The 19,526-nt window shown below is 36.8% G+C and overlaps 1 protein-coding gene across 2 annotated transcripts in view; it reads left to right on the top strand.

Annotated features, from left to right (window-relative positions):
• grb14 (growth factor receptor-bound protein 14) overlaps window positions 1–14,466 on the top strand; it is a 150,472-nt gene extending 136,006 nt beyond the window's left edge. For both annotated transcript variants that reach the window (XM_072579480.1, XM_072579479.1), the window contains 4 exons: window positions 491–557; window positions 853–940; window positions 9,292–9,385; window positions 12,097–14,466. In XM_072579480.1, the coding sequence (XP_072435581.1) occupies window positions 491–557; window positions 853–940; window positions 9,292–9,385; window positions 12,097–12,243 (396 nt within the window). In that variant the 3' untranslated portion in view covers window positions 12,244–14,466. The remainder of the gene's footprint in view (window positions 1–490; window positions 558–852; window positions 941–9,291; window positions 9,386–12,096) is intronic.
• The last annotated feature ends 5,060 nt before the right edge of the window (window positions 14,467–19,526 follow it).

The following is a 19,526-nucleotide window of genomic DNA, read 5'->3' as shown; positions in this document are numbered from 1 at the left end:
ACTGGGGTATCCATGTGATTCTTTGAGGTTAACTAGGATCAGCTAAGAATAATCAGTAACTTGTCAGTAATATTAGTTAGGCAAAAGGGAGGACTGCAGATTCTGGAAATCAGCGTCAAGATTAGAGTGGTGCTGGAAAAGCACAGCAGGTCAGGCAGCATCCAAGGAGCAGGAAAATAGACGCTTCGGGCAAACGCCCTTCACCAGGAATTAGTTACTATTAGTTAATATTAGGTACCCATTCATGTGCTGAACTCTGTAGATTAATATTACAACAATTCAAAATTTATCCTTGAGAAATAATAGAACCACTAGAAGCAATTAGTTTCAATTTGCACACGTTCTAATTTTATAAGCAAGCGACATATTCCAGTGTAACTCTGAGGTAATTGTATAGAATAGCATACAAGTGACTTTAGGCCTATAATTCAAGTTGGATATGTTTAATAAAGAAATTGATATTTTAAAATGTAAATTCTTGTAAAAACAGAGGAGAAGCTGTCATCGTTTGAACACATATGGAAGTCCAACCACATCGCAGAGCACTACATGTCAAGGTTTTTTCAATATGTACTTTGTGCAGCAAGTATGATATTGCATGAGTCAAGCAAATTATTGATGTCAGTTCATTTTAAATGAAATATATTTGCCGATCCACTTAAGATAATGGATAATAGTAGAAATAATATTTAACAATTGAAGACTATTTGCTAAAATTCAAAAATTCAAGTTTTTGTCTATTATGTTGTGACTGTGCTGGGTTAAGTTACTTTTGAGACATAGCTAAATGAATATGTTTTATGCTAATTCTATGATTTTGTTTAGAAATTCATTTTTTCCATTATAATTTAGCCATTCATAGGATGCAGCTATGGTTTCATCACCGACTCTCCAGAGATGAAGCTCAAAAACTATTAGAACAACAAGGCCTTGTGGATGGGTAAGCATCAAGGAATATTATGATTGGATGAGACATTGTGTCCATAATTATAATAGCAAGTGTTTCCAGCTAGTTTGATTTAGGAAATTGTTTACAAGAACACATAAGAAACAGGCAAATGCTTCTAATTTACATACATTTATGATTACTTTCACTTAAAGTTTTTATGACAAAGTGGAGTTGATATTGATCTTTTGCCCTTTTTAGAGCCAAGTCTTTAAAATGTTGATCATTAAGTGTTAGTATAAATTTGGTTGAGATTCCACTTCCTACATGAGTTGATTTTCTTATGTAAAGATTTAATAATGATTGTTTGGAAATCTTGGCTTATTATTCATTTGTTAATATTGAGGCCTTCACTTCTAAACTATCTTTATATGTCACTTAATTAAAAAAGGCATACTTTTAACACTTTCCTCCACTTCATGTAGCCATTTTAGTTGGGTTCACAATATCAGTGTTGCATCTTGATGCTTTTCTTGTATTTTGATAGAAATATTTATATTCTAGATATACATTTTGAGTTGTATAAAGAAGGTACATTTTTAACCATTAATATTTCATGTTCATTTAGTTTTATTTTAAACTTACAGATACTGGATTCTTTGTCATTGCTACTTTGAAATACATGCCTTAATATGTGAGATTTGGATTAGCAATTGAAAATATACAGAGTCCTGCATCAAACTTAGTTTTTTTCATAACCTTTGTCCCAATAGAAAAAAAAACACTCTAATACCAAAAACAATCGTTTTAAATAAAATGTACTCACATAATAATTTGACTGTAGGTAAACCTTACAATAAGATATCCTGGAACATCAACTGAACATTACTTCTCAGTTTATTGGAAACATATATTTAGATTTATACTTTAATCTCCACTACTGGATATTTGAAACTTGGCTTTGGGTGAGTGGAATGGCATTGGAAGTGGATTTGTGATGTCCTTGATTGTTTTAGCTTTCAAAATGAAGTTCACGCCATTAGAAAACAGATGGTAGGAAGCTTGTTTGTTCAAGAATTGTGAATTTTTTATCACATACAAGACTTAATAATTATTTGCTGTTGGCAGCAGGGTGGGGAGAGATGGATTTTTGCACCCAAAATGAAGGATGTCAGTGATGAAGAAAGAATGTGCTTTGGTTTTGATTACCCAGTTCTGGCAACAAGCAAATTAAGTGGAAAATGGTACACATGAAGACAGAGTAAAATATCTGTATTCGTCATTTATATTCTATTTTTGGACCAATATGAGAAGCATGCTCAAATCACACCACTCTTTTCACTCCATGCTCAAGACCAGCAGATTTTTCTTCGTGAACAATGATTATGAGCATTCTTTATTGTGACCTAATGATTACAAAGAGCTTGGCTTTCAATAAACTGATTTCATCAAGGAAATCAGCATAACCAGAGAGGAAAGAATGTTTTGTCTCAATGTGGCCTGGGTTGAAGCTTTGTTTGCAGAAATCCTAGAGTAGAGAGCCACTATATCACCAAATCATAAATTTACTTCTAATTTTGAGTTCTTGAATCACATAATAACCTGAAAGGAAATGCAACTTTGCAGAAGAAATCTGTCTTCTACTTGCATAATGAGATGTTAATTTCATATGGCATCACAGAAAGTTGTTTCGAGACAGATCACATGGCAGAAAAATTAATGGATAGTAAGTCAGCATTGAGTGTTAAGAAATATCGTGATTTATATAAAGAGATGGAGTATCAGGAAGTTAATACAACTGGAGAAACAATTAAAAATTCAGAAAAAGTTATGGAGGATTGCCTTGAATAATAGTTAAGACAGGATGAATCTGTCGTGAGGAATTGAGAGAAAGATGGCTTTCGTCAAAGTTTGAGAGAAGGCAAATTCTCAACAAAATAGGCAGCTCTGGAGAGCAAGACAGCTCCATATTACCACTTTTCAGGAAGGCCCTCACCCTTATCTTTGCAGTTGCAGATCATCTTTGGACCGAGGACCCCAGAGCTGGAAGTCCTGCCTCTTGCATGCTATCTGACAGGCAGTCAAAGAGAAACAGCTCTTTCAGCACTGGAGAAGAGGTGGCTACTGCAAATACTATAAATGATCCAAAGCCTAGGAACATCATGAGCTGAGACACCGATAAATGATAGCAAGATTGAGATGGTAGGGTGAGGGCCATTGGGGAGAGCAGAGTTTGACCACAAAGGAATCCAGACGGATACAAACAGTAATTTTTGAAGGAAAGTACTAGATGTTTGGGAGTTCCATGTTGAAATGCAAAACATGAGGTGGACTAGTTTCACTGGGTTTCCTTTTGCAAAGTAAGTAGCTCTCAGCATGCCGCCTTTTGCCGATTACAGGTCTGTTGATCAGATACTGAGTGCCTGACAATGATGGAAGTGCCCCTGGGTGCCATCTTTTCAGGCTTTGTTCTCAGCGATTTCTCCATCTGTTACTGAGTATCTGCAGTGGCAGCTGGCACACTTAATTGATTGCATGAATTGTAGTGTGCAAAACTTTCCTGCTTTGTAACCTCCCACTTGATTAAATACACCCACCCCCCAACCAGTTCACCAACATTTCATTGGAACCCAGTGAATTGAAGAAGGGTTACAGGCATCAATGAAATTCTGTTTCTTCTGTCCACTCTGCTGCCAGCTCTACTGAGAATTTTCTGCTCTCTAAAGTCTTATTTAAGATTTTTAGCATCTGCAGTATTTTGCTTTTGTTGGGAAAAAAAAATCAAGGAATGTTGGAATACACTCAAAACCAAAGAAGCTGTGAAGGCCAAGTTGACAGAGTCTGTGGAGGAATTTGTAGATGAGGATAAGGTTTTTAAATTTAATCCACTTGGATCAGAGCAACAATATTGGGAGTAATGGTTGAGCAGGAATTACATTCGGGATTTCTTGTGGAAGTTCACACAGCTCCCAAGTTGTGGAGTGAAAGATCATGAGATTGTTCTTTGCAATGCAGAATAATTTGAGACTCAAAATGACAAGTCTGGATTAGTGCTTAAAATTGGAAAGTAGGAAATAATTATTGAGGCAAGTAGTTTTGTCAATGAACAGGATGTTGGGTTATACAATAACTCTGGATTGAATAGAGTCTCAAGGCGTTAAGCATTTTGATTCAGCTTAAGCAGATGGTCAGGGAGAAAATGGGCTTGGTGATGACAGCAGAGTTTTTTGGTAGTTTGCAAACATACAAACAAACAAATTCAGAGCAAGAGTAGTCCACGTGATCCATCTAGCCTGCTCTAACACTTAGTAAGATTCTGCCTGATCTGATTAGTTTCTCCCTGTCCTCTAAGTTCTCACTGTCTTCTTGAGAATCTTAACTATCTGTGTTTTGAGGAAGAAAGTTTCAAAGACCCAAAACCCTCTTAGAAGAAAATTTCTCCTCATTTCTGTTATAAATGGGTGACACTTATTTTGAAACAGTGAGAAATAATAGTAGATGCTCCCATAAGATCAAACATCCTTTCCACAACCACCATACCAAGACCCTTTAGGACCTTGTAAGTTTCAATCAACTCACCTCTTGCTGTGCTAAACCCTAGTAGATATAATTCTAGTTTATCTTGCCTTACCTCATGAAACAAATTGCCTATTTCAGGTATTAGTCAACTAAACCTTCTCTAAACTGCTTCGAACATACTAACATCTTTCCTTAAACAAGGAGATCAATGCTGTTCAAAATACTTCACACACGGGCTCACCAGTGTTCTGTATAACTGAAGCATGACCACCATACCTTGTTTTCAATTCCTTTCACAATAAGTGATGACATTTTATTAGCCTTCCTAATTACTGGTGTACATACAAACTAATGCATTGCAACTAAAGCACTTGGACACCCAGGTCTCTGTGTGTTTCAGATCTCTTACCGTTCAGGTAATGGGCTTTTTAAAAAATTCTTTCTGCAACAGTGTGGTCCCTGAAGAGAACTGTATCATGATTTTAAAAATGAATTACTTAGCTACTGAGTGACAAGCGTCATTGCTATGCAAGAATCTATTGGTCACTTATATAGAAAAACTGTTATTCAAAGTCTATTGTATATGAAGAGAGTTGATACATTCGAAAACTGAGCAGGCATTACAGTGTATGCAGTCCAACACCCAGCTCTTTGTACATCTCAGAGACTGCAATCTCTTGGTATGTAGATGATGGGTTTTTCTTTGAATTCTTTCTGCCAAGATGAGTTGTTTCACGTTTTTCTATATTATACTCCATTTGCTAACTCACTTAACCTCCAATGTCCCTTTATAAATTTTGTATGTGATCTTCACAATTTACTTTCCTCCTATTACATTGTTATGATGCGGAGGTCGAATCACTCTGATAATTAAAACTAAAACACCCAGAGAAGCTCGCTCACCTTGTAATCTGTTAAAACTGAGTGAGTGAATGAGTGAAAGAAAATCCCTGGTTTTCACTATTTAAAGAAAAAAAACAATTTATTTTGCTAACAGTGAGCACTAAACAAAAACTATTAACAAATCCAAGCACGTTTTTCTCTTAACTAATCCCAACTTTACTAAAATGCTGCTCCGATAACACAATTATTAAACAATAAATTAACGTAAACTCTCAATCTTACAGTCTCTTATGCTGTCTTCCTTCAGGTCTTCCCAATCCGCTGCTTCCTTCCGTCCTTATGATCCCATTGTTTTTCTCCCTGGACTGTCTTTTATAATTTTTCCTTTTTGCTGTGAGTGTTTTTGTATAAAATTTCTTGGTACCTTTAATATATGATGCCTTCTGAGAGATTTCTGTGAAAGTGTTAATGTTTATTTCTTTGGCTGGCAGTCAACTCTGACTAATTTTCAAAATCCCCTTCCTTTAACAAACCCAAGCCTCGTACCCTCTCATTGGTCTGATGTTGTTAATAAAATCAAATTCAAATTTTTGGTATCCTGGGCATATAATTGGCTAATTAAAATCTGGTTGCCTTAACATCAAAATGCAACCCCAAGCTGATTGTTGCATTCTCAGCACTCTCTACACCTGTCATCTAGTCACAGACACTTATGCTGTCAATCTCTCAGCTCAGAAAAGACACTTCTCTTTTAAAGTGACCATACATTCTTTTGACTTTAACAGTATCATCAGAAAATTTGGCAACCATACCTGCAGTCTCTTCATCGAAATCATCTGTACATACTTTTAAAAAGTTAAGGTTCCCAGATCACTCATTAAATGTTCCAATTTGAAAAGACTCATTTATGTACACTTTGTTTTCTGGCATCTAGCCAATCTTACATCCATGACAATTGGTTGCACCTTACACCATGAGCTTTTTATGTTCTGCAGTAACTATTGATATAGCATCTTATCAAATGACTTTTGGAAACCCATGTACAATCTAACTACTGATTCCCCTTAATCCACAGCAGATGATATTTCTTCAGAAAACTCCAATAACCTTGAGTTCTTTCCAAAAGCTCCTGCTATGAAGTCTCAAAAAGTATCTTCTGCAAGTTTCCCTAAACAGATGTGAAGCTAACTGACCTGTAGTTTTCTGCTTCTGATCCTTCTTGAAAAAGAAGTTACATTTGGTATTTTCCAAGAAACTTTTCCTAAATCTTGAAAATTTTCAAAAATTCCTAATTATCTCACTAACCAATTAATTTAAGACACGGGTGAAATCCAGTTGGATCCATCTCCAATGGTTTGTTCGGCACTACTTCTCTGGTTATTGTAATTTTCTGGAGTACCTGCCTTTGATTCATTTCCTGATTTACAACTAATTCTGGGATGTTGCTTGTTTCTTTTATAGTGACGACCGATACTAAATTCCTGCCCAATTTATGTGTTGTCTCCTTATTTTCCATTACTTATTCCCAATGCTTGTTTTCTATTGGATCTCTTTTTGTTTTTGTTTCCAACAAGTTATAGAAACCTACAACATGCTTTTGTATTTCTGGCTAGATTTATAAAATTTTCTAATTTTTTTTCCATATTAAACTGTTTTTTTTAGCTTCTATTCAATTTTCTGACCTGTCTCTGGAAATAAATGCTTTTACTTTTAAGATTGTTACAATCTTTACCTTCTTTATCAAAGCATGGTTACTGGGTCCACTCTTGAAAATTTTCTTGCTCATTGGAATGTATTAATATTTGCACTGTTAAACATCCATTTAAATGCCTAAAGCTGCATCTCTGTTGAACAACTTTAAAACTTCAGATAATTTTGATTTCATTAGGTTTAAAAACAAACTTGTCCCAGACACATTCTTTTTTCCATCAAGCTCACATGTAAAATAGAGTCATAATGTGATCATTGCTACCTCAGATCTTTTCATTTTGAGAACTTTAATTAGTCCTATCTCATTTTACAGAACTACATCTAGGCTGCTCTTTTATTGGCTTTAGAATATGCTAGTCTGAGAATCTATCCTGAAAATATTCTATGAACTCTCATCTACACAACCACTACTCACTTGAGTTTTCCAGTATATACACGGTGGCTCAGTGGTTAGTACTGCTGCCTCACAGCGCCATGGACCCAGGTTCAACTCCCACCTCAGGCAACTGTCTGTGTGGTGCTTGCACATTCTCGCTGTGGTTGAATGGGTTTCCTCCCACAATCCAAAGATGTGCAGGTTAGGTGAATTGGCTGCGCTAACTTGCCCGTAGTTTTGGGTGCATTAGTCAGGGATAAATGTAGGGGAGTGGGTCTGGGTGGGTTGCTCTTCGGAGGGTCAATGTGGACTTGTTGGGCTGAAGGGCCTGTTTCAATACTGCAGGGAATCTAATCTAAATCTCAAATATGTAGATTAAAAGTCCTTCATGATTATCTTCATACCATTCTGACCAGCTCCCATTATTTGTTCCTTTTATACTGAGCACTACCATATGTTACTTTTAGGGGCCTGTTCATCACTCCCACAAGAGGCATCTTGCTTTTTAACATTTCTCATTTCCTATCCAAACTACTTCTAGATCCTGGTTTCCTGAATGCAAGCCATTCATCTCTATTGTGCTAATATTATCACCGATATGACCTCCTCCTTTCTCTAGTTTTTTGTCCTTCTTAAATGTCATGTATCTTTTCAATTTTCAGGTCCCAATCCATGTAATCTTGCAACCATGTCTTTAATGATGATCATATCATCTTATTTATTTCTATTTGTGCTATAAGTTCATGTTTTATTTCAAATGCAAAATGCATTCAGATTCAAAGTCTTCAGGTTTTTCCTTTTATTGTTTTTATAACTGTAAGACCATAAGCCATAGGAACAAAATTAGATCATTTAGACCACTGAATCTGCTCCGCTACTCAATGAGATCATTAGCTCTATTGATAATCCTCAACTCCACTTTCCTGCCATTCTCCATAACCCTCGATTCCCGTAATGATTAAAAATCTTATCTATTTCAGCCTTGAATAAGCTTAATGACCCAGCCTTGACACCCTCTACAGTAAAGAATTTCACAGATTCATTGAGAGAAAAAAAACACCTTGTCGTCACTGCCTTAATTAAGTGATTCTGTTGAGATTATGTTGTCTTGTCCAAAAGGGGAAACAACATCTCACCATCTATTCTTTTGAACCCCCAAGAAACTTACATGGTTCAATAAGGTCTTCACTCATTCTTCTAAATTCCAGTAAGTACCAGCCCAACTGATTCAATGTCTCTTAATTAAAAATCCCTCCTCTCTGGAATCAGTCGAGGGAAACTCTATTAGATTGTCCACAATGCGAGCATATTTTTCCTTAGATAAGGGACCAAAACTGTTCGCAGAATTCCAGATGTGGTTTGATTAGTGCCTTATAGTTTTAGCAAGACCTTCCTTTTTTGTACTGCATTCCATTTGAAAGAAAACCATCAGTGCATTTGTCCTCCCTATTATTTTCTGGACCTGTATGCTGGATTTTGTAATACACACACAAGGATCCCTGAATCTATCTGTGCTGTAGCTTTCTGCAGTATTTACCTATTTAATATTCAGCTCTGCTATTCTTCCTATCAAAGTCTATAATCTCACATTTACCATTTTGTATTCTATCTCCCTAACATTTGTCTACTCACCCAACCTGTCTATCTCCTTCCATAGGCTTAGTTGGTAATTCTGACTACTTGGCTCTCTGCCTATTTTGGTGTCATCCTATGACCTTACTTGTTGATTTACTCGTAGACTTGTAAGTTCTATCTCCTCTTGTCATGGTCATGCCAAATTGATCATTTCCTGCCTTAATACCTTTCTCTTCAGCCTTGATACCTTTCCCTTCGGTCTTGATTCTACTCATTAACTTATCACTTCTTTCCAAATTTTTCCCCCATGAGTTAAAGTTTTCAGATAAACAACAATTTATAGATAACAAAGATTTATTTTCCTTCTTATCATCCCATGTAGGATGTTTTTACTACGGGACAGTCAAAGTAACCAGAAAAGTTTTGTTTTGTCACTATGCCATTGTCAGAAGATAAGGCATTTTCAGATTGTACCGGTAAGTAGTTGGAGACAAAAGCTTAATTTTAATTATTTATACCAACAGATTATGGGCCTGTGTTTCACAATGAACGATTCTCAAATGACAAAACTGCCATTTTAATGTGCCATCTTGATAAGATGATGGTTTTCAAAGAAAAAATACTATTTCATTCTCTTTAACTGTCATAATTTACAAAGTTCAATCTTCAAAGTGTATCTTAAGTCATCGGCATGTTCAAGAATCTTCAGCTGTTCAATAGTTGCCAAAAATGATGATGGATGCACTTTGAAAAATAGCAGCGTGTTAACATCTACAGGTTTTGTACTAGTATTAGGTTTTGATCACCTAACAAGAATTCCCATATCTGAATGTAGACAAAATATAACTAAATACTTGTTCTAGTACAGAGGCTTTAGATTCTTAACAGTTACAGAATATGCTGCAGGATCCATTTGTTTGAGTTTTGTAGTGATTATAATGATAACAGCCAGCTGGACTTCAAAGAATGAGTTCCCTGATTGGTGCTGTTAATCTGGTCCAATCAGGGACCCCTGGCTGACAGATAAAAAGAAGAGTGTCAAAGATTATGACACTTAGCTGACTAGGAAGAGCAGTACTAGAGTTGAGGACTTTTCATTTGTAAATAAAGTATGATTTGGTGACTAGCCTCAGTGGAGTTATTTAAGATTTGCTGAGAGGAAAATAAATAGAGAAACGTGCAATATTGAAAGTGACTCTGCAATCCATATGTCCAGTAATAAATGTAATAATCTTCAAGTACACACTCTCAAAAATCTATTTTTTTTCTTAACCTTATGCTGAAAATCTCACACAAGTATTCTCTCGTTCAAAGTAAGCAAAGTTAGAAAATTCCATCATTCCTCAGGGTTGACCATAGATTGGAGTCATATATATTATATGTATATATACACAAGGACATCTAGCCTCAGTCTTCAGCTCTCCTGGAAGCACCACATCAGTAGTGACACCACAATGTTCAGAAGCTAGACTTCATTGAAACTGGGTTCCTGCCACTGGAAGATAAGAGGAAAGACTCCCACATTCAAAAATGTTTTCTATGCTTTCAACAGCAAACATGCTCTTCTGATATTGGTTCTCAAGTTGCATCTGGGAGAAGCTCTAGAACAGTGTCTTACAAACTGTGGGTCATTGCCCTCAGTGGGGTCACTGGCCAAGTGTTTGGAATTGTGATCTGCAGTGCAGCAATAGCTGTGTGAATCTTGGACCAAATGCTAAGAACTATGCAGCCTTTTTAAGTTTCACAGTTTTTGAAATAAATAAAAGTGCCATAAATGCCCGATTTTACAGACCTGAATTTTCTCCTAAAAATGTTAACTGGAAAGCAAATCACTTTTTACTTAAAGCCCCTGTGTATTAAACAGCTTTTGCTCCCTGCTGACTCTCATTAGCCCTCTTCCCCTCATTTTCTCACAGGAATGTGATAAGTATTAAGAGACCCTGATGAGAAAAGCTTTGGGAAGCACTGAATACTGAAAGGTCTCAACAGAGTAGATGTTGAGAAGATGTTTCCAATGGTAGCAGACACTAAGACCCGAGGGGCCAGCCTTAGAGCAAAGGGAAGACTTTTTAGAATGAAGATAAGGAGAAACTTCTTCAGCCACAGAACGGTGAATCTGTGGAATTCATGTCACAGAAGGCTGTGGAGGCCAGGTCTTTGAGTATATTTAAGACTAAGATAGGTTCTTGAGGATCAAAGGTTATGGGGAGAAAGTGGGAGAATGGGGTTGAGAGACTTATCAGCCATGATTGAATGGCGGAGCAAACTCTATATGGGCTGAATGGCCTAATTTCTGCTCCAATATCTTACGGTCTTAAGCTATAGTACTCAGCTAAGGACGCTGCTCATTAAAGTTTATTTCCATGCAAATAAGGGCACTTGTAACCTGACAAGTATATTGCAGGATGTCCCAAAAGTGCAAAGGGAAGGCAGGCAATTTTAAGACAGAATACCCAGAAAAGTGACGTAAATTTCTTAACACAAAAATTCCTTCCCCCAGTAATGTATCAGAAATATGCCAGAAGCTAGACTGTAGGGGGATAAAAACCAAGTTCACAGGAAACTAATTATGGCTACCAACATAAATAAAAGGTGTTCTTTTGGAATTGATAAAGTGTGCTGTATTCTTTGCACAAGTAAAAAAAAAGGAAAAACTTGATATTTGCTGCTTTTCGTAGCCAAAACATAATTATTTGTCCAATTTTATTCACTATGGGATCCATCTTTTAATTAAAAGCAGTTGGATGCTAATAACAGGTTGAGAGAGTTTCTCGTTATTACATAAAGACCAGATGATTTTCTATCCATTTTATTGGGACAATTGCTTAAGGATAAGCACTCCATGAGAATAAGTTGAGAGGAGGCAGGACCTCCATGAGCTATGGCTGGTATGAAGATTGAACCAATGCTGTTGGCTTTAATTCAGACCACCTGTAGTCACCTAGCCAACTGAGCTAACCTACACCTTGAGAGATGTTTTATAATTCACTAAGTAAGTCCTGTGGAAGATGCGGCTTGTTCAGAAAAAAAACTTTAAGCTTCCACCACTGAGAATTGTTTTATTGAAGTTTTTACAGAGTTGCAATTATGAAATATTACAGAATAACAGGGTTGAGTTATACAGAAACTATTGCATAATTACAACTGCATTGGAATTTTCTCATCAACTGCTATGTAATCGATGCAGCTAGAAGAAGATGGAGAATCATACTATTCCCTGGATGAGGGTCACACCAAATTTACTGATCTTATCCAGCTTGTGGATTTTTATCAACTCAACAAGGGTATGCTGCCATGCAAACTGAAACACCACTGTGCTCGAATTACACTTTAATCTCTGAAGCCATCAGCTCATCTGGAATTTGTGAATAACAAATATGGTGTGGGCTCAGGATAAACAGACCAAAACTCTGCAAGGTTACTTGTTAATGTCTATTGTGTCTCAAAGCAAGTAGAAACTGAGTGGAATCAGATTGTTAACTTCATTCAAGTCAGAACCTGTGGTTGATTTCATCTGATTTGTACTTGAGGATCACTTTTTCTGTTAAAGACCAGATTATCAGGACAAAATGAATAAATGAGTATAAGCCATAGTGCTCAAGGGAAGCAATCACGAGAAAACAGTTTCTGCTTAACAAGTGATTTTTTTATAGTACATTGAAATGGCTTATCATTCATTGCATACCATGAATATTAAAGCACAACATTTGTCAAAAGATTGATTCATCAAATGAAGAAAATGAACGTTAGGATCATTAGCAAAACAACCTCAATTGCTTCTTTCAAAGTTACCAAATGTGCAGATTCAGACAAATGCCATTTTGTTTAGAAGTTGAGAACTGTGCTTTGAATTAACTTTTGGAGGATATTGTGTGTGAAGGAAATGATTGCAGTGGATTTGTATATACAGACTCGCTTTGCACAATATAACTTTAAATATCAAACATTCTTAAAAAGTGTTGAGTCACTTAATAATTGTCTTTATTTCCTTAAATATATTACAAAAAATCACCTAAACTGAGTTACTGAATACTTCTGCATTGTATGAAATACGTTGACAGCAAATGTATTGTAGCAATGAAATTGACATTCTTCACAGCGACTGTATAATTACTTGATCATTTCCTTATGAATCTCTCATCTAAATCTTCATGGCTGTTTGTAAGAATAGACTTTGCTACAAACAAAGTTTTTTGGAGATGGATCCACATGTTATGACCAATGTAGGTTATAAATCTATCCCATGAATTATGTCTGATGAGAACTGGCTTTACTAGGTTTTAAAATTAAAATTAACTTGTTTCTCACAAACAGTATGTGTACCTTTTTTTAAAGAAGTGTGTTAAAGAAATATTTTCATGTATAAAATATTCTGATCTGACCAAAACGTTTGCCATGATATTTAAAAACAGTTCACATCATTACATCATTGTGATTATGAATTTATTTTCCAAATATAAATCAGAAGTAATTCTGTTCTGTAGACACTGGCGAATTTGCACTTTGTGCTGTGCTTTTACAATTTAAATATTTATTCTGTTGTAAAATAATTTTAACATCACAATGTGAGGAAATTAATTTCATCCTCTAACCTCAAGAAATGAAGTCGCCTTTGTGGTGGATTTTGGGTGCTGAGGCAGATAACTCCAATCAGAAATTTCTTAAATTGCCAGGCTGATTGCAGTAAAATGTACTCAGGATTGCAAGATTTTCACTCTAGGGTGTGATCAGTGTGTAGGCGGGTGATTAGGGAGGAAAGAAGGTAGGATTGTTGGGGATGGTAGGAGGCGGAGTGGCTTGGGGGGGGGCAAGTGCAGGATAAAATTGGCCCACTAAGCTCAGATGCAAATCCTCTACCTGAGAATCATATTGAAATATGAAATAGTGGTTGACCTGTTGAAGCAGTTGAGAAGGTTTTTCTTTTGATAATATCTGACAGCCACAGGCAGGTTCTTGAAAAAGTTTGCAGACCAGGGTCTTTTTAAAAAAAAAACTTTGGATCATTGGCAAGTAATTAGACTTTATTTGCTTTTCATGAGCATTTATGCCTATTCCAGGTTATAGCCCTTTCTGTAGCCAAAGTGGGTTCTGTTTAAAGTTAGTAACAGGTTCAAATGGTGAGTTTGTGGTTCCATCCTTTGTGAGTCAGTGCCCGTTGCATTTGCCCTCATGCCAAAATGAAATCTGGGTATAGGGGGCCAGAATTATGCATCTGGATATCACTCAACATTTCTAAATATCCACAAAATCTTCATGATTCCATGAAAATCGGGCCTCTTACTATGTGCCCATACTGCACTAACTTCTTAGAAGTCTTTACTTTTGGTTGTTCCTTCCAGGCGGCATTATTTGTGATTTTTGAAGGGGAAGAACGCTGTTTTGAATGAGTTTTCTTATGTACATACTTTACAAAACATTGTTTGAAATGTCAGCTTGCAACAGAAATGTTGGGTGAAGCATTTACAGATCCTGCTATTTTCTGTTAAAGCAAATTATGCTTCATTGTCTATTTCCACATGATGAATAAAGTTCTCTTCAATTATGTCTATCAATTTAATGATGCTATTTAGGGTAGAGTTTGAAATTAATAATTAGAATTCATACTTTAACTTTTGCATAATGTTATGTAAATTGAAATGTGTACAAAGATTTCTTTACCACTTTAAAAGCTATTTAAAAAATCTTTTGTGTAGCATGTTCCTTCCACACTCAGTTCAGTCCAGTGATTTGTAATTTATAAAGTATCAGTCAAAATATCGAAAACTATTTGGACTTTGCAGAAAGCTGAGTTACCAGTCTGTATCTGCCTCATGCTGTTTCTTATGTCCAATACGGAAGATTTTTTTTTCAAAAGCAGGAAAGAATATACCTGATCATAATAAGAAGTTGTTTTAGTTTAAAAGAAATACCCTTCTTTTTCAGTTATTAATTTTGCATTTTTGACCAGGAAGAATTTCCAAATAAGTATCTTGAAATTAATTGGCTGACTAGAATTATAAATGTGTACATTTGGAATGTACTCTTGTTGATCATTTTTGATGGCAGATGCAGAAAGAGTTGCAGGGTGAACAATCTGCTACATGCATTGAGTAAACTTTGGTGAGGTGTTCAAAGTTTCAGTGGGGGAGCATTTTGGGAACAGTGACCATAATTCTGTAAGTTTTAAGTTCGTATGGTTAAGGATAAGGTTGAAACTATTAAATTGGGGTAAGGCTAACTACCATAATATTAGACACGAACTAGGGGATATAGATTGGGGGTCTGGCTGTATAAGGGTAATTCTGGTATGTGGGAATCCTTTTAAAAGCCAATTGATTAGGGTTGAGGACCAGCATGTTCCTATGAAAGTGAATAAGGATGGCAAAATTCAGGAATCTTGAATGACAAGAGAAATTGAATGCTTTGTCAAAAACAAAAAGTCATATGTAAGGTTTAGGACACTGAACGCAGAAACTGAAGAACAAAGATAGCAGGAAAGAATGCAAACAAGAAATTAGGAGGGCTAAAGGGACCAAAACATATCCTTCGCAAACAAGAATGAGGAAAACCTCAAAGTGTTTTATACATAGATAAGGAGCAAAAGGATAGCAAGGGATAAAGTAGATCCACTCAAGGACAAAGGAAAGAACTTATGTATGGAGCTGGAGAAAGTGGATGAGGTCCCTGATGTACACTTTGCATCAACATTCACAAATAGGAAGGATATGGTCAAAGGAATATCTCTGGAGGGGTATGGTGATATTACAGGACATGTCAATATAAAAGAAAGAGATATTGAGTGTTTTGAAAAGCATTAAGGTAGACAAGTCTAGTTGGGATCTATCCCAGAATATTGACAGAGGTGAGGGAGGAAATTGCTGGATCTTTTTGTACAAAGTCTTTGGCTATTCTCCACTCCACTGGGAACTCTCCAGGGACTAAAGAGGATACAATGTTGCTCCTTTATTTAAGATGGGCAATTGGGTAACTCAGGAAGTTATAAGCTGGTGAGCCTTATGTCAGTGGTAGAGAAATTATTGGAGAAGATTCTTAGGGATAGGATTTATTCTCAGTTGGGAAAATATGGACTTATTAGCAATAGGCAGCATGGCTCTGCCTAGGGAAGGTCACAAACTTGATCGGGTTTTTTGAGGTAGTGACAAAGTTGATTGATGACAGCAAGGCTGTAGAAGTTGTCTATATGGGCTTTAGCAAGGTCTTTGACAAGGGCTCTCAAGGCAGGTGGTATAAACGGTGAAGTCACATGGGACCCGCGGTAAGCTGGTAAGTGGGTGCAGAATGGCTTAATGGTGAAAGGGTGTTTTTCCGATCAGAGATCTGTGACCAGTGGTGTTCCGCAGGAATCAGTGTTGACACCTCTGTTGCATGCGATTATAGAAAAAATTATATGAAGGGCAAAGTAGATGGCCTGACAGTAAGTTTACAGATGACAAAAAAAACTAGGGGGACTGTGTATAGTGAGGAGGATTACAAGAGGATACAGCATGATCTTAATATGCTGGAAACTTGATTGGAGAAATAGAAACTGGAGTTTAATTTGGACAAATGTGAGGTGATGTGATTTGAATAGTCTAATGTAGGAAGGAAGCATACAGTAAATGGTATCATCAACATACAGAGGTGTACAGGTCCACAGGTCCTTGAAATTGGCAGCAACAAAGGTGGATAAAGTGGTCAAGAGCATATGGATGCTTGTCTTCATCGGTCGGGGCTTGAGGATAAAATTTGGTAAGTAATGTTGCAGCTGTATTGAATTGTGGTTAGGCCACATTTAGAGTATTGTATTCTGTTCTGTTCACCACACTACCAGAAGGATGTGGAGACTTTGGAGAGGGTACAGAAATGCTTTACCAGAATGTTTGTGCCAGGATGGAAGCAATTAGACAAACTTGGTTTGTTTTCACTTGAACATCGAAGAATGAGAGGGCGACCTGATAGATGTTCACAAAATTGAGAGAGGAATGAAAAGTCAGAGATTTCTTTTTCTCAGGGTAGAAATGTGAATTACTAGGGGACATAGGTGTGAGGTCAAAGGGGGTAAATTTAAAGGAATGTGAGAGGCAGCTTTTTTTTTTACATAGAGGTTGGTAAGTACCTGGAACGTGCTGCCAAAGAAAGTGATGAATTGGAGGTGTTTTGGCAGATATATGAATTGGCAGGACCGCACAAATTTTTAGTTTAGAAAGACACCATGTGTCAGCGTAGTCTTGGCAGGCCAAAGGGCCTGTTCTCGTGCAGTGCTGCTGTCTGTTCTAAACAGTGCTTGCTTTGTTTGAGACTTGTATATTAATTAAATAGCCTGTACACAGTGGCTGTTATGAGGAAGCTTGAATGATGTACTGGTAAAATTGATAGGAATATTTAGCAAGATAATACCACTGCATAAAAAGTGATAATAAGATAGGAGAGGTTACCGAATCCTATGAGAATACATCAACTTGAAACATCAGAGTGCCACAACACCAGTCTAAAGTTAAGAGTGAGATGCAAGATGAGCTAAATGAAGAAATTAACTGAACCCATCAGAGCTAATGGGGTATTTTTGAGAGCAATTAATTACATCCAGAGTCAAATTTCTTTGACTACCAATGTTCTTTTTTAGGGCCACAATGTAACTAGAGCTGGCAGTAGTTTAACTGACTCCTGTCCTGTGCATACCAAAGGAAGTCAAAAATATATTATTACATATAATGTACATTGGTTTAATTAAATATACACTTCCTGTGCCTCATTCTCAAAGAAAATGTGGCAACTTCCAGAAATCTGTTCTATGGCTAAACTTTTCATTATTTAACAGTGACCTAGGTGATGTAAGAGAGAACTGCCTGTCCAAGGTTCCATTTTAAAATATGTGCTTAATTTGCTTGCACAGTAAGTGGCATAGGTGGATGTAAAACTTGCTTTTTATCCCTTTGTGTATAGACATTAACTCATGATCTAATTAAGGTGTTTAAACTTCAATGGATTGCTAGATTGGTAGGAGAGCTGAGAAGAAGGAAGTGAGAGAGCCTTGTATTGTAGTTGTGGTGTCCCTACCTGAGTCAGCAGTCCTGGGCTAAAGTGATACTTGTCCCAAATGTGTGTTACAGAGTCAGAGAGGTCTACAACACAGTTTTTAAAAAAGCCCTTTGAGTCTGTGCCAATTAAAAACGATCACCTAAGTGTTCTCATTCTATTTTCCAACATTTGGCCCACGATCTTGTATGCCTTCGCATGACAGGTGCATATCTAAATAAACTGCTTAAATGTTGTAAAGGTTTTTCCTTTACCACCCTTGAGTTCTAGCGAGTTTCAGATTCCCACAACCCTTTGAATGAACTTCACTAACCAATTTTCAATCACAATGGGATTCAGGGAGAGCTTGCCAATTGGATGTAAAATTGGTTTGACAGGAGGAGATAGAGCGTGGTGGTAGAGGTTGTTTTTTTTTGGACTGGAGGCCTGTGACCAGCGATGTTCTGCAGGAATCAGTGCTGGGTTCACTGTTGTTTATCATTTATATAAATGACTTGGATGAGGATATGGGAAACATTGTTAGTAAGTTTGCAAATGACACCGAAACTTATGGTATAGTGGATTCTGAAGAAGGTTATCTAAAATACAAAGAGATCTTGATCAGCTGGGCCAATGAGCTGAGGACTGGCAAATGAGATTAATTTAGACAAATGCGAGGTGTTGCATTTTGGTAAGCGGAATAAAGGCAGGACTTAAACAATTAATGATAGGGTCCTAAGGAGTGTTGTCAAACATAGACCTCAGGATTCAGTTACATCACAGGTAGAACAGGGTGGTAAAGAAGGCATTTGGCATGTTTGCCCTCATTACTCAGACCATTGAGTATATGAGTTAGGATGTCCTGTTGTGGTTGTACAGGATGTTGGTGAGGTCACTTTTGGAGTACTGTGTGCAATTCTGGTCTCCTTACCATAGCAAGAGTATTATTAATCTGGAGAGAGTACAGAAGAGATTTAAAAGGATGTTACCAGGACTGGGGGGTTTGAGTTATAGGGAGAGTCTGGACAGGCTGGGATTTTTTTCACTGGAGCATAGACGATTGAGGGGTGACCTAATAAAGATTTATAAAACCATGGAGGAGCATAGGTAGGATGAATAGCAAAAGCCTTTTCCCTAGGGTAGGGGAATTCAAAACTAGAGGACATAATTTTAAGTTAAGAGAAGAAAGATTTAAAAGGGACCTGAGGGACAACTTTTTCAAACATCAAAGTGATTCATATGTGGAATGAACAACTAGAGGAAGTGGTAGTTGCAGGTTCAGTTCCAGCATTTAAAAGACATTTGGACAGGTAATTGACTAAGAAAGATGTAGAGGAATATGGGCCAAATGCAGGCAACTAATTTAGTTTGGAAAACTTGGTTGGTATGAACGTATTGGTCTGTTTCTGTGCTGTCTGACTCTGACATCCCTCTAAACCTCCTGTCATTTGTATTAAATCTATCATAACTTGTTTGAATAGGTTGATGAAAATAATTGGAACAAGGAGGTGTTGTTCTGGTTAAATTGGAATATGGCAGTTCAGGGATGATGATAGGAAGCAGTTGACACTTAACAGGGATGTAGGAATAATTGGATAAGAAGTTTGCCCAGTTTACTATTCA

The sequence above is a fragment of the Chiloscyllium punctatum genome, chromosome 10, assembly GCF_047496795.1.
Source record: "Chiloscyllium punctatum isolate Juve2018m chromosome 10, sChiPun1.3, whole genome shotgun sequence".
NCBI lineage: Eukaryota > Metazoa > Chordata > Chondrichthyes > Orectolobiformes > Hemiscylliidae > Chiloscyllium > Chiloscyllium punctatum.
Note: the sequence above shows the minus strand (reverse complement) of the source record. Positions and strands in the feature narration are given on the sequence as shown.